Below are 16,288 nucleotides of genomic sequence, written 5' to 3' on the forward strand. Positions count from 1 at the left end.
TGCCAGAGGTGCAGATGCAGAGGTCCCTGTGTGAGTTTCTGTACATTCATTGTGAAGATCAACACTTGTCTGACAGCAAAAAAAAAAAATAAAAAAAAAGAAAAAGAAAAAAAAAAGCATAAATAAACAGTTATAATACTGTGGTATCCATACTCACAAATGTAACTATGTGTCCCTTACTTGGTGCGTATTAATACACTCCTCACCAGCAGAAAAAGTGATGAGTGTTTAAATCTGTTCATATTTCAATCCACTCCTTTTACTTCAACTATAATTTTAGTATCAAAACGTTTTTTGTTGGAACAAAATACTCCCACTCTGAATATCTTATTTTAGTCTAAAGGTTTCACAATAAGTGTTTCAGGCTTACTGGTGATTCATGAAAACAGATCATTGTGTTGGGCCTAGAACATTCAAAATTACTGCTTACTAGGAAATTACTCATAGGATTAGCATTGGTGTTCTGCTCCCTCTTCAGCAGAAGAACTATAATTTGTAATGAATAAACACCAAACTCATCAGCCCATTTTTCTAAGTCCCGAGTATAAAGAGAAGCCACATAGTAAGGAGTTATCTCCAGCTAACTTGGAATGACGCTGTTTTAATCCCCATCAGTGCAGTGCATTGTAAAATTAACATCTACCAGGGCTGGACAGAAATTACAGGTATTTCAGCACTATTGTGCCACAGCAATTTTCTTCAGCAGAGTTAAGGAAGGCACACAGACTGGTATGCCTGCTTGCCGAGTTTGGAACGTTTGGAGGCACTGTTGTTGCTGTCTCTTGCATTAAAAATATAATGACAAGGTATAACAGCAGCCCTGACATCACAGGTTTTATTTTTGCTCTGAATCTTTCTTTATTTGCCCTCTGTGAAGAATAGTGCCATATCAAAGCATGCAGAGACCACTTTCATACACAAACAGTGCTCACAAACCGCAGACAAATTCAACATGTTGGTTTAAGTGCATCAACACAATGACTTTGTTTAACCATAGCTTTAAGGTAAAAGAATAGAGGAATACAATCATCTTTTGGATTTCAAATCTCTTAAGGTTTCCAGACAAAAGCTCTAAGCACATAACACATAACATAAAGCAGGCACTGGAAGCCAAGCATTTAAGAGGTTTCATTTATTATTTGCATATATCATACCTTTCTATTTGTTCTGAAACTGGTAAAAGCAACTTACTATTCTTTGGTCAGTGTAATCCCCGCTGCTGTATGCTGTGGCCAGAGTTGAAGAGCACTTCTCTGCATACCAGGGAGAAAGCCCTTGCTGAGAAGCACTGCTAATGGAGATGGTGTAGATGCTATCAGTGTAACCATCACAGTCACAGTTGTCACCCTGACGACCTCCATTCCCTGAGGCCCACACGAAAATGGAGCCTTTCCCATTTCGACCCTAGGGAAAAAAAAAAGAAAAAAAAGGGAAATGAACGGTTATCAAAGAGATGTCAAATCTCACAATGTATCCTTAAGAACTCCTTCCCCCAAAAAGCCTAATATAGCAAACATAGAAGAGGAGCAATACCCATAAGCACTGTAGAAGACAGAGATAGAATAAACCAGCTGTTTGCAATATCCCACTGCTCACCCTACAGCACAACTCTTAATCTCACTGGCCTAGGTTTAGTGCTCCTGAAACAACAGCTTTCCTCAGGTTTTGAAGTTAAAAACAGAGTCAGTGTTCAATGAGTAAATTTTTCGACGTGCTGCTGTTTGATCCTCATCATTTTTAGAAAAAGATGCCTTTAAAAAAACCGGCAAGTTTATCAGGGCTTATTTAATTTTCCCTTCCTGTACTCACAGAGCTGTGGGTTAGGAGTATGAGTGATGGACACACTGAAAACCCTCCCTTCTCTCACAGATCTGTGGGTCAGCATCCCCAGCCTCTAGGCACAACCATGTAAAACATCACAGCTATCACAGCAGAAACATGCGTCATTCTGCAGTCTTAAGCTCTACTCATTCTTCAGAGGAAAAAAATACGTTTCATGTGACAAGCAAAATTTCATGTGTTGTTCATTATTAATATATGCACATTTAATATTCCACAGTGGTTGGAATACAATTTTTTTTTAATCATTCCACTCAGGTGAGATTTGAAGTTATTTATGCAAATGATAACATATTTGCATCACTTAAAACATTAAGAGCAAAGAGAAATAAGTTGTACTCTGTGACACAAGCTTTAAATTTGGAAAAATAAGCCGCATCAACTACAGAAAATCATATCGTATCTTTGAGAATAAAGGCTGCAGTCCAGAGAAGCACTGGTGTTTCCCAGCACCTGCTCTGACTTCACTTAGAGTGATGGCAAGACTTCCTTGGCTCTTCAGGTTAAGCCCGTGCTCAGGTGCTTCACCAGAGCAGCTGTGAAGGATCCAGGGATTAGAGTTGTTGTCAATCCCGGCACTGGCTGACTTTAAGCAGGATGGAAACCAGGCAGACCTTTGCAAAAGGAATCCTTGAATCCTGAGAGACAAATGGGTAAATTTGCTCCCCATTAGATATAAAATAAGCTGCAAAATAGATACATTCTCCACCAAAGATCCTGCCTTTTCAGAGTAAGATCAATTAATATTTGTTGCCTAATTTTCACCTTTAATTTTCCCTCTGCTCTTGCTACCTACCTATGAGCATATAACCTGTTACAAGCTCTCTCCTCTGTCTCCATTATTCCCTCATATTGTCTTTGTCAGCTGTCAGCATTTAAATTGTTCTCTCTTTTTCTTCTCTGCCTACTGATGTTAATTGCCCTTTATACAAAATTTTCTGTTTGATTGTCCTTTAAGCTATTTCTCTCTTCTCCCCTCTATGATTCAGTCTTCCTCTCTTTATTAGTACCTGTCCATCTTTAGATATCTTTTTGCTTCACTGGCAAGAGCTAGAATAGTTTACTGATAAATTCATGGCAGCTCTCATTTTGCACCTATTTATCAAACAACAGATCCAAAGAGTGTAACATGAAAAAAAGAAACCCATAAAAATATTGCTCCCAGTACTCCTCATCATGCATTTGTACTATTTTCATTTTAATTGGATCATGACGTGCACCAATTTATAAATTAATGCAATTAGCACGATACAAGCTCATCCGCAGGGTGCTAAAATGCATCACTATTTCACAGAGCAAAATATTCATGAAGCAGGAATTTTGCATTAAATTTTATGGGCTTTCAGTGCAGAAATCCAATTACTGTTCAGTGTAAAACAAGCAGCAGAGAAGGGTGGGTGTAGGGTGAGACCAAGGCAGCAAAACTAAGGATGTAAAAAAAAAAGCTTATCCATGGAGACTAGCAGCTAAAAACTAGTTTAGAAAGCCCTAATGGTGTTTTCTCAAAAGTCCTTTCTGGCTGGAAATTTCTCTCACCTGTACTATTAAAATACATTATGCCCAAATATATTGAGCAAAGACAGCACAAAACATTTTCATTTCTTCTCTGATGTGAACCATTTTAAAATTTCTTCTCTGCCAAATTTTTTTGCTTTATTTTTCCCTGAAGCATCATACCTGGTTTATCCCATACTCGAAAGCCTTCTGTGCCAGTCTCCCAGGTCCCTCCACAGTTTTGCCATCATCATTAGGGCCCCAGCTTGCACTGTAAATATCCACATGTTCTGGGTTGAAACCAATTGAGCTGGCCTCAATAGCATCGGTGACTATTCCATCCAGCATCCGTATACCTTCACAGGGAAAAGGAAAAAGAAGCAGACTGCATTTACTTTCTGTTCCCTCCTCCTTGTCTTAGTTAACTGGTTTTAATGTTTCCAGTAAAATTAAGCCATAAGTACTGCACCCACAGCCGGCTGCTGTTCACATGAAAAGTATTGAAGAAAGCTCCTGTCAGTGTAAAACAGATTTTATTTGCAAAGCTCAGTGTTTCTGTATAAAAAAACCCACCACAAACCCCTTAAAATCTTCTTAGCCTCCTATTTATTTTTTCATTCCTTCTACAGAGACCAAAGAAGATGTCTTGCTTACTGTTCCTGTTTTTTTTCTTATTGCATTCTCTTTCTTCCTCCTTCTTCTGTCTTAGATCTGCAACAAAGACTTCCCAAGCTGCTTAAATGCCACTGAAATTAAATAGGTTTTATCAACATTAATTTATCTGTAAGAGTTCTAAGAGTTTTAGTTCAAAGATGTAGTTCTGAACGTTCTGACCAAAGCACTTGTCCCTAGCAGTCATTAAAGGTTTTCCTGTCTCTGTGATGCTGCAATTTCACCAGCTCTTCAATCTCCACCACAGAAAAAAATAAAAACCTCACTGTTTTTCTTCTGCCACGTTTTTTTTTTCTGCTGTGAGCAATCCAGAGATATCTAGTCATTAACAATTTATTAGGAGCTGCATGATCTAATCTCCTTCAGAGCAAGCCTGAACTCAGTGGTACTTAAAATTCAGGTGCAGGCAGTTGTTCGTCCGCACTGGATCCTTTGCTGTGCAAAGCCACAGCTCTGCAGTGGGGCTGCTGCTACTGTCCAATGCTGGAAGACAGCAGAAAAAGCAGAAATCTGGCAAAATTACTGCTGTGGCATTACAAGCAATAAAAATGTCTGGGTTCCCTTGGATTTGGCAGGTTAGTACTACAGCAGCTGCACCATTGCTGGCAGTTGGTGAATTATGACTACTCATTTTCTAGTATTTTCCACAAAACGGGGATTTTGCCAAAGCTCAGCAGGTAAAATATAGCCATTCTATTAAAAAAAAAAAACCAAAATACCCAGCAGCAAAAAACCTCCAACCTTAGCCTTGCAGCTCAGTGTCTTGTTCTTTTTTTTATGCTATCAAGAAGAGGAAAAAAAGACTGCAAGCATACAATTCTTTTCCTGAATAGCTGACCTCTTAATACCTCCAAGATAAAGCTGAGCTTTATTATTTCATATTCATTAGTGCTAAAATCAGACAAAGGAGTTAATCCGCTCTACCACAGCTGCTCCACTATCACTCACAAAGCTGGGAAAAGCACCGAGGTATATCCTGTGCCTCAGGTACTAAAAACACCACTTACCCAGGATTGTCTTAAACTCAGAATGGTTTGAATACTCTTTTTTTTCTGTCGGCTCAGAATTTCCAGATTCTCTCATGCCAAGCAAAGATCTGTCTGTGTGAAAGCGACTGCAAGCCCCCGGTGAGAGCTTGCAACACAAAATGAGATAGTGGGAATGTGAGGAGCAGTGTGCACATACTTCCCACAGAAAAAGACAGACAAGTCTGCAGATAAATAACATAATAAGGGGAAAACAGAACAAAACAAATCAAAAACCAGAAAACGCCCAAGAACTATGACTCCACACTGATGAAAACAGCTCGAGGAAAAAATCACTGCCTTGCCTTCCTGATCATCAGAAATCCTGATTGCTCAAGTCAACTCAGGGATTTGATGACTGCAGTGATATTCCCGTAAGCAGACTCCAATTACGTCCTCTTGCATAAACTCTTTTCTATTCTTGCTTCCATCATCAGTCCCGCAAAATCAAAAGCAGGCAAAGCCCAAGGTAATTTCAGACACACATATATGTATCTGCCTGGCAGAAGGGCTATTTTTAGCAACACACCACTGTGCACGAACTCTCAGCCCAGTCCTTTGTAAAATGGAGCTCAATTTAATTTCCATGGCAGCACCATGGAAATATCATAACACAGTGGAACGGTCAGGTATGCATGAAAATACTCTGATTTATACCAGAGGTGGTCAATACACTTTTCTCAGCTCTACAAAGACCAAGAGGTGAATGCTAAAGGGCACTGAAAAGTGTCACTTTGAAGACTGGCATGAAGAGTATTTTTTCTTCACACAGTGCACAGAGAGGCCCATGGTACTCACAGCCACAAAGTATCGGAGAGGCTAATCAGTGTTGCAGAACAGGGCCAGGCATTGATATGACTGGAGAGAACACTCAGGATTGTTAAACTCAGTACTTTCACAGAAAACAAACAACAAAAAAAATCAATGGAATGTTTTGTTTTACCCCTCAAGGCGAAGTTAAACCAACCTGTGATGCTGAAGGTTGGAGAGCAAGGTATTCCACATTGTCAGGGTTTCTTTCCCTGAAGCAGATATTGCTGACTATCAGAGACAAGTGGCTGTGGACCACTGGATTTGTCCAAAATGGCAACTGCTACAAGCAAACAGCCACTTAAGTCATCCTCAACTAATGCCAAGTACAAGTGGGCTATGTGTCATTTCATTAAAAAAAAAAAAAAAGGAGAAAAACCAGCCTCTGGAGAAATTAATCCTGTAGAGCTTGGATCATCAAAAAAGCTTCCAGTGTTTAGCCACTCCAAATTTATCTGAATCTTTTGAAGACTTCTCTTATCTTTCACTGCTCTTTGAACACATTTTTCTTATACCCCTGTCTGGGTGTTAATCAGTCTGGTCACTTCTAACAGTTCACAATTTCTTTCAACTTCTCCATTCCTCCTCCTCCCCCACCCAATGTATGTTGCTTGCTGGCTAATATGGATTGCTGGACTGCTTTTCCTGCTGTTATTTCCCTTTTCTAGATAAATCATCCTGCACAGATCTGTAGCTTGCATTTGCAAATGAGCGCAGATCATATGCAAATAGCTGTGGAAGAACTTCCTCAGTAGATGCAAGAGCCTTAAAATATGGGCACAGTGGGAGTTCAGACATCTTTGCAGCTTCATCCATTTTGCCTTCCTTTGAAAACCTGGTTTCTTCATATTATGAGTGAGATATTTTATTTAAACAGATCATGACAGCATAATGCATTATGGCAATGGCAAACTGCAAAGCTGACATCCATGACAGCTCAGTGGAGTGACTGGGAACTGAAGAAACACCAAGCTGAAATGGTGGGAACAACAGTTATGGGTGTCAATTGCCACTCGTCATCCTGTCATTTAAAATGAAAAAGAGGGAATAATGGAAAAAGGAGGACTGTACAAATAACTTCCTCTGAGCTAAATAACCATTTGCAACTGATACTTGCATCATTATTATTTCATAAACAAGTAGCAGATTGAGTCACTGATTAAAAAACAAAACAACCAGATTGATTGGTGGGCAAGAAAGACTTTACTTGTTTTCAAATTTAACTCGTGGAGACAGTAGAGAAGGAAAGTGTTGAAACAAAAAGGACAGCAGTTTGCATGACTTGACTGACATGACCTTTTGAATGTGATTGTGTAAATGGAAACAATATGCTGCAAATATCGATGTGTATAATTTTGTGTACTCCTACTTTCACTCTACTGAACCCCTCTCCTTCCCTGGATAAACAATAAAAAGTAATTAATCCTTGATTCCTTAAAAGATACTGTCTTAACTCTAGGTAAATTATAAATTGTTGCTATTATTATTGTTGTTGTTGTTGTTGTTAATATTATTAATTGTTGTTACTATTCTTCACATTATGATTATTAGTTTTATTACTATCATCATAATCATCATCATCCCACCTATACTATTGCTGCTCTCATTACATATTCTATCTATTCATAACCCAATTCCAGACTTCATCAAAGAAATCCTGTCATGTACAGGTGTCACTCAGCACTGTTGCCAGACAGGATTTTGAAGCTTATAATACTTCAAGATAAATGTTTTCCGAGAATGACCAATCATTCATATTTCAGATTAATGCTATCTGGCAACGCTCAGCATCTGTCTTGTTTCCATTCATATTAGACATCTAATTATTTTTGTTTCCTTACCTCCAACCCTGGAATTGTAGGCTACTCCAACTCCACATTTTCTGTTGTTGGCTTGCATGGCAATTTCCCCTGCACACCGTGTCCCATGCCTGCATAAATACAGCAAGAATAAAGAACACGTCATAACAGCTTTCTTGCATTGTACAGGAAGACTCGTCAAGGACCTTGATTTGTTCAAATTCTTCCTTTCAATTAATGCAATGCCATTATTGAAAAGCTTTTGAGTTGTATCTACATGATACAAAAATACTTACTTCTCCTAAGCTTCATTAAATATAATTTTACCTACTTAATGCTCAAAGGAACATTTCCATGAGACGATAAATGCTTTCTTTGATCTCACTGCAGATATTGGTATTTTAGTAGAGTGAAAAAGTGGCATAAAATTATGGAGCTAAAAATTTATCTTTAGACAGAAATATTATACAAATATTTTTTAATCACACATTTAGATATGTCTTTTCTAAATCACAGCATTTATTTAGGATTTCAGAAAGTGAGCCTTTAAAGTGTCCCTGTTTTTTCTTGTAGCAAACTCTTTTCTATGCAACTGTTTTGTTTTTTTTCCATGGGTGATTCTAATTCCTCAATACAGAAATCCTTCCCATAAGTTTCAAGGTAAGAGCATTGTATTATGTAATGCTACAGATTGTTATTCAGTGACATGCTTCAATGCTTCTGGGCTGAATTCCATTTACTTATTAATAAAGATTAGAGACAATACAGGTAGATTTAAGAGATAATGACATCATAACAAGAGGATAATGGCTTCCTTCTCCAAAATAACACTGTAACAAAGAAGAAATGCCATTTTTCAAATGTCTTGTTCGTGGATATATTATCCTCAGACTGATCTTTCTTTTTTTCCCTTATGCAATGATTTATGTTGTGAATGCTACGGTATTGTCTGATAGGAAACAGGGAACCAATGCACCAGTTTCTTGCTATCTGTAGAGAGCAGTGGCATTCTAATTTGTTTAAGAAATTGACTGTTTTGTGTACCAGCTTCTAGGGAGGTCCCTCCTGTTCTCTTTCTTACATACAAAATCCATAACTGGACTATGATGGACATCTCCAGGTCTGACAGACCCATCAAGAGACTCTTTTTTTTTTTTTTTTTTTTAATTCCCAGTGCAAAGCAGAGAACTGAAGTAAAAATATACTTTGGAAGCTATAATTCCAAAAACAAACAGAGACACAAGAATAGATTATTCCCTTCACCTTGCAGAAAAACCTCAGCGCCTTACACGTCACACAAAGAAATTCAGGACATCATAGGGAGATTACAATTATGGAGTTCTTCATCTGGGAATTTTATCCCAGTGTTTATATCAATGTTATGTGAGAATGCTCCTGCAAACTGGAACACAGTTCTGAACATCCAATAGTAATTCTTTACATTGAGGGCAGCTGAGCACTGCCACAGGTTGCCCAGGGAGGTTGTGGCCTCTCCCTCCTTGGAAATATTCAAAAGCCATCCTGATCATGCTGGGCAGCAGCCTCTAGAGCTCCCTGCTTGAGCAGATGACCTTCAGAAGTCCCTTCCAAGCTCAAATATGCAGTGATTCTGTTATACAAATTCTTCCTCTTGTAAAATAATTGCCACAGGACACCTACACAGAAATTTCTCCATTTGTATCTTCTAACACACAAACACTAATGTTTTGTTCTCTTCAGACAGCTGTGAAGCTACTCACTTGTTTTCATTTGTTGGGTCATATCTAGGAAAGGGATCATGATCATTGTCGTTGAAATCGTAACTTGCCTTTGGGTCCTACATGTAAAAAAAAGCAGAATTATTCAGACAACTAGAAAAGGCATTTCTAAATTGCTAACAAAATGGGTCCTAGAGTCTGTATTTGTTTACTTGATGTGCCTCATATTGGCAGCAATCAAGCTGGTAGGATTTGATTGCCATTAACAATTCCATAACTTTTTCATGGAGTTTTAATAATTTATCATTAAACCACTACATACAAATGTGTCTGGGAACTAAATCTACTGCAGGAAAAAACAAAACAACAAAATATACACCCCACTACCATTGCTAAGTGACATTCAGCTTCCTGTGACACAGACCAGGCTCCAAATCATGCCTAAGGCAAGTATTTCAGTCTCTGTACTGCAGGAGCTGACTTACAGAACAGACAATGAGCTGGGGAAGAGTGTCTGTTTATCAAATTTACAACTGGTTAATCTATTCCACAGCATTCTAATGCTCAAACTTACATAGTTAGCAAAGATGTCAGTGTGATTCCACTCCAATCCATCATCCAGGACTGTGATGACGACTCCCTTGCCTGTGAATCCTTTCTGCCACACAGGAATAACATGGAGATCCAGTTTGGGCAGGGATGGAGTAATTCTTGTATCTTGCTGTGGGACAGAATGGATTCAAATATTTCAACATTTTATCCATTTATACCAAACAGTTCCAAAGTCATATTCTAAAGATGCTGTAAACAATCTCAGCCAGAACTTCGCTCAAATTTTGCAAATACAAATCAAAAATTAATTTCATCAAATACTTGTGGGACTGAAAGATTAACCGCACTGCTCGAATATCCCTGATGACCAATCCTAAACAAAAACCACCTTGTATTTTTGGTAAGTAGGCAGCAGAAACTGAAATGAGTGGTGGGGATGCACTGATGGACCTTGGAACACTGGGTTAATAATCAGACCGGCTAATGTTTGTTCTTTCCATTTGATGGGGAGCCAAGACAGTGCCCGCAGTGCAGTGAGCTGGATTTCCTCCAAGTGTATTTTCTCCTTGGATGTTAAAGTTAGCCAGAGCAAAATAATTAATGGGTAAAACAATTAAGGTAGTAGTTTGGTTGGGAACAACTGTGTTGAATCACAATTTTCTCTTTACTACCCTCATTGGTGTTCCTGTGGCAAATCAGGTGGAAGTATGAATCATGTATAGCCTTCTCTTCCACAGCAAGTTTTTTGAAGAGTATCTCCTAAATGGGTCATTTTCCCCCTCTAATGCTAAAGGAGCAGTATATACATCTAATTTAGAAAACATGCTTACAGCCCCCATAAAAGCAGAGATGTAAAAAGAAGCACTTTCTTTCTGCTTCTCTGTGCACAATTATGTTAGCTGATGGCAGGTTTTCTGTATGTCTTTGTTTCCAAAGAAATACTGCATAAAATACAAGGCTCAGGAAAAGAAATTTGTTAATGGGGATAAAATTTCTTTCATATTTTGCTATCTGTACCTGACTGCTTCCATTCAGGAAATTATTTGAGATTTCAAGCTTTGTTCTCTTGAATCCATCAAATAATATTTTTTCCTGGTGATGTGTGAAGGTACACAGGATGGAGCCAAAACTGTTGCCATCAAGTCATAAAAATAAGGTAATAGTCAGTTATTCACTACAAGGCAAAGAACATATTTTGGAAGAAAATGTCTAACACTTTTATGCATTTAATCAGAAAAATTCAATGTTCATTGTGAACAAAGCTAAGCAGTATGTTTTTGTTTCTCATGTGTGAAAACTTAAGGGAAAAGTAGTGAAAACCATAAATAGGTGGGAAAAGGAACTAAATCTCCTGGAGAGCAGAACATTGCCAGGTTTTTTTTCCCTGACTGCTTTTATGAATCATGTGTGTGTTTGTGTATTTGTCTAATCATGGAAATGTCCTGCTTTTTTGGATACAGGCAAGGAAGCAAACAGATATTCTGCATCAAAGAAAAGCTAAATTCTTACAGAGAACAATATTTTTTCTGTTCTAAAGAAGTCTGCAGGAATCTTCATGGAAATATTTTATGCTATGTCTATAATTCATCTTCCCTAGCTCAAAAGAAGGAAAGCAGCTTAGAGTTTGGTATGATTTCTCTAAAATAAGCTGAGGAAATGTATTTCCAGCCACTCAGGCTCCATTTGTGCTTGACCTTTCTTTCTGATTTGTTATACCCACCTTTAATCCCATCCCTATTCTGAGTGAAAGCAATGAATCCTAGACCGAAGGTACAGCTAGATGCACAATGGAAACACGGGCTCTTGGAAGAAAGCACATAAAATCTAAATGATCAACTGTATTTCTCAATTGACACATGCAGACAGAAACTGTGGAGCTCAGGAATTTTTTTTTTGCCTGAGGTTTTGAGCAGGTGAGTGAGCTTTAGAGACCCTCTAACATATAAATGCTAGTCCATATAGCTGAAGGTGCTTGTCACATGCATGCAGATGCTTTTGTTTTCATCTGGTATATGTATCCTGCACTACTAATTTTAATAAAGAAAGAGATGGCCAGCTTCAGATATGGTAATGGACTTCTTACACAAAAAATCACAAATATTTTAAAATTATCATTAAAGTGGTTTTTAACTGTGAACAATTAGTGATATAATCTCCCTCCCCCATAGTAAATAGCAGCTGGATTGGCATCCAGAATCTTTGTAGAAGTGACATTCCACAGAAGAGAGAAGGTTGCCTGAAAATGTTATTTACAGAGATCACTCATTTTGACAGCATATGCTAACAAAAGAGAGTTTTCATTTATTCCTCTCGGTGAAACCACTCTGATACCAGTAAAATAATGCAGCTGGTGGCACAACAACCTTTCCCAGTTCAACAGGGCAACAAATTCTTACCAGATACCACTGCTGATTCCACATAGGGTCGTTGAAAAGGCTTTCAGCTGAGTCTCTCATGGCGGCACGCTTGGTTCGCTTTTTTTCATACTGCTGCTCTGCCCATGACACCTGCAATTATTTGTAAAATTATGATAAGTGAACCTCTTCAATTTCGGACTTTCTTAACCTGGAGTATAAAGGCTTTCGTCTCACAGAGAGATTTTGGTGCCTAAAGCAAAATGAGCAGCATTCAGTACAGAGAAGAGGATTATTTAAACTGTAGTGCAGTGAGATTTAGGGGAGAGAACTTGGTGAAATCACAATACTGTAGAATCAATTCACAGAAAATCATTAAATACAAGTTAACAAGGAACTCTTGTGGGTGACACAAGTCAGGTTTTTACAGCAAATAAAACTGTGTAGTATGGCTAGAAGGTCATCTAAGCAATGGTGCTTACTGCAACAAGGAAAACCACAGCCGGCTTCTTTCTCCTACTTATCATTTATTCACTCTCTATTGGGAGGAAAAGGTAAGAAGAAAGATTGCCTCTGGCTTTAGACTAGCAATCATAATGATGCTGTTACTCACACACCAGCTGGACCTCCAAGTCTCCTTCCTAGTGGTGTTTTGAAGAGTGGTCAATTAGCAAGCTATGAATATTGGACTAACTTCATCACCAGCATAATGCCACTTAAGGCAACTGAAAGCCAAAATGCTTCAGTGTGCTTTGATAAAGCTTCAAACGAGTTGCACAGCCTTTGTGCATAGACACAGCAGTCTCTAAGGCTCTAGGTTGTATTTTAAATGTGTACTGCCCTTGAATGCATTACTGAACCCAGTTCAGATGAAATCCTAGTGATGATGCCTATCTTTGTGCTGTGTGCTCTTCTTGGAAAGGGAATAAAACATTATTAGTTTTTAGTATTTAGAGTATGATCACTCTGACGCAGATATGGTTGGTCCTTTTCATCCCAAATTCCAAGCAGGCAAAGAAAATTCAGGTTCAGTAAGACTGCCAAGATCCTGTGACAAGCCTCATATGGAGGGTGTCTTGGATCCAATCTTTTACTTTCAAGTTCTGAATAGATTCTGTTCCTTTTATCTACTGTGATTGAGCAGCTTTATGATCCTGACATCTATCACCATATATGAGATAATAGTGACTCAGAAGTTATGATTAAGAAGTATGATTTGATTAAAATGCAATTTTGTAATGAAAGCCTAATGAAAATTCACTACAAGAACATAAATCCCCTAAAATGGTATCTGCATTAGGCATGTTTATGATTCTCTTTGCTATATATTTAGTCCTAAACCCCCTACAAACCTTGGTCCTAGAAGATGAATATACCCATGCAAGTGTGGGTATTTTAAACTCCTCTATTGATATCTCAGGCCATACATACTTGTGCACACGTTGGAGTAATTACCTCCATCTCTCTTCCCTGCCCACAGCAAAGCTTGACCTCTTCACCACCCAACAGTAATTAGCAGTTGACAACTTCCACGCTTGTTATTTCTTTTCACGGGGAGCAAGTGCACTGAAGGGAAATGAGCTGAAACTCCCAAGCACATATGTCAGGCAAACAAGCAAAACATTTGTCACTCAGCAGCTGGGTGAGGTTCCAACCATCCTTCTCCAGCAAAAGCTGAAGGCCCCATGCCAAATCTCCAATCACTGACACATAAAGCAGTAAAAAAAAATTTCAGTTCAAATCTACTTGCAAGAAAATAAATTTGGAAACTAGTGCAAATACTAGAAGAAGGTAGGTAACCAGATAATTATATCCCTTCAATGTATTCACAGCCTTTATCTGTTTTACAACAAACACTATAGGAAGCAGATAAATATTCAGATTAGAGCCAAGTTTTACCACAACTTTCACACTTAACATACCGTAAAATTCATGAAGGCGTTATACAAACAAAAACAGGATTCCCTTTTCTCTCTCTTTTTAAAGATTGAATCTAAATCTTTTTAAGCAGGCTGCTGCTGAACAAGAGCAGCTCCTCAGTGCAAAGGTCCCTGTGTAACTACACAGCATGACAAGATTGCTTTGTGTTTATACACTTACATAATGCATAATTACATCTCATTTATGCACGGAATTAATTTACATACTGGATGGTAAATAAAATGGAAATGGGAGTAAATTTAGCAAATCACCTGCAGCAGTTTGAATCTAAGAATGCAAGGATGCACTAATGTCTGGTAGCAATATAACACAATCACTTCCATTCTGCTACAGTTTTAGAACGTGATGCATTGAACACTCTCATTCTTCCATGTGTAACAGATTCATTTATAAGCCCAAAAAAGAGAGAGACCGCACCCAAAATGCTGATCCTGAACACTGTATTACAATGACATGGAACATGTGGTCATATAGGCATAAATTGGAACTAGTTTAGACTGAATCTGCAGGTTTGAACATCCCCAAGTTGGGATTATTTCAACTTTAACTGTTAGACTAGTTCCTGTTATCAAGGAAATAGATGAGACTGTACACTTTTGAGACAAAACAGGCAAAACAAACACCCTGTCTTGCCACACAGAATATTTCCTCCTAGTTGACATTTGCATCTAAACCTCCAGATAGAAGATTACTCATTCTGCAGTGATTTGTCCTTATATGATAATTTGTTGGTTTTGACAACTACGTTACTTCATGGTTTGGACAGCTCATATTGTCACAATGATTGTTGCAACAATGCTGATCTTAAAATCAAATGCTGTTGTTGTGACATTTCTCAGAAAATAGTTTGTAAGAGAGGCTGACAGCTTTCTGGTCTGCTCTTTAAATTTGTCATGCACCTCAGTTTTTCATTATGGTTGCAAACAGAAATGCTTCTCTCTGAAATAAAGCTGGACAAACGAGGGGTCTGCTCCACCAGTGGATTGTACCTTAGACCCCTCTCCAGTTTGCCTGCTCTCTGATTGCAGTGGCAGATCGTTGCAACAAAAGGCTGCAAGTCTGGAATGTGTGATGGATCTTTTGAAAAGGGATTTTAGCTTGTTGTAGAAGCCGATCCAGCAGAACATCAGCCCTTTATCCCTGCTTCTTTTTTTTTTTTTACTTAATATTCAGTCACTTTAAATCAAACCTAATTCACATGGTAATTGCACAGACATGGCCTAATTAAACTTAGTGCATCTATGGATTTTTACTTTGAATCCACCCCCTTGGTTCCCTGTTCACATTTTCTTCAGTGACGCGTCAACATCTGAAATTCCAGTGCTGCACATCTTAAATCTTAATTTGGAAACCTCTTGTAAAATATGTGGTAAGGGAGGGTCAGACTCTGCCTGTGAATGACAGAATAGTTAGGCACGAGGATGGATGGCTGAATATATTAGACTTGCAAAATGAGGAAGGCCTGCCTGTGACCTCTTTACGAAGCTAGCGGTAAGGAGACAGAATTTTTAAAAAATTAAAAAAAGAATAAATTTAACACTTACCCGCTCATCATCAGAAAGTCTCTTAGTGATATGAATAGCACTTCTTCGGGACCGTCTTGGGTGACTCTTATGCCTGAATAAGTAGTGGTTTTTCAGTGATCCAATCTGTAAGACACAGGCGTGCCTTAATTATCAGGAAGCATTTCCCCACTGTGAGCAAGTACCAACAATCAAAACCTGAAAGAATTCACGCTGCCTTAAAGACAAAAAAGCAAGAAACTAGCCTGTAGATATTTTAATCCAAACAAGGAAGCACTCTTCCAGTAACAAGTGCTTCTCTCAGCCTGTGTGCTGATAGGAGAAGCCGGGGGAGTAATTTCATTTGGGCTACTCAAGCGCAGTCATTACAACTGCAGGACTCAAGTTACACAGCACTTGCACTAATGACCACTACACTCACGGACTCACCTCGGCAAGGCCACATCACCAGTTTTATCTGCTTTTCCTGTGTTTCAGCTGGACAGGTGTGAAAAGCTTTGCCTGGCTTCAGACACCTCACTGCAGGGCTGGGTTGTTCAGACACCCACTGTAGCAGCATTTTCACTCCCTCAGCAGCCAGCC

At 38.6% G+C, this 16,288-nt stretch overlaps 1 protein-coding gene across 1 annotated transcript in view; it reads right to left on the minus strand.

Annotated features, from left to right (window-relative positions):
- The window catches only part of PCSK1 (proprotein convertase subtilisin/kexin type 1), a 29,188-nt gene that overhangs the window by 10,297 nt on the left and 2,603 nt on the right, over positions 1-16,288 (minus strand). The window contains 8 exon segments of the mRNA XM_014309925.2: positions 1-69; positions 1,192-1,404; positions 3,517-3,689; positions 7,682-7,770; positions 9,379-9,455; positions 9,911-10,057; positions 12,285-12,395; positions 15,728-15,832. The exon segment at positions 1-69 is cut by the window's left edge and continues 18 nt beyond it. Coding sequence (XP_014165400.1) covers positions 1-69; positions 1,192-1,404; positions 3,517-3,689; positions 7,682-7,770; positions 9,379-9,455; positions 9,911-10,057; positions 12,285-12,395; positions 15,728-15,832 — 984 coding nt within the window.

Source organism: Geospiza fortis, unplaced genomic scaffold (genome assembly GCF_000277835.1).
Source record: "Geospiza fortis unplaced genomic scaffold, GeoFor_1.0 scaffold208, whole genome shotgun sequence".
Lineage (NCBI taxonomy): Eukaryota > Metazoa > Chordata > Aves > Passeriformes > Thraupidae > Geospiza > Geospiza fortis.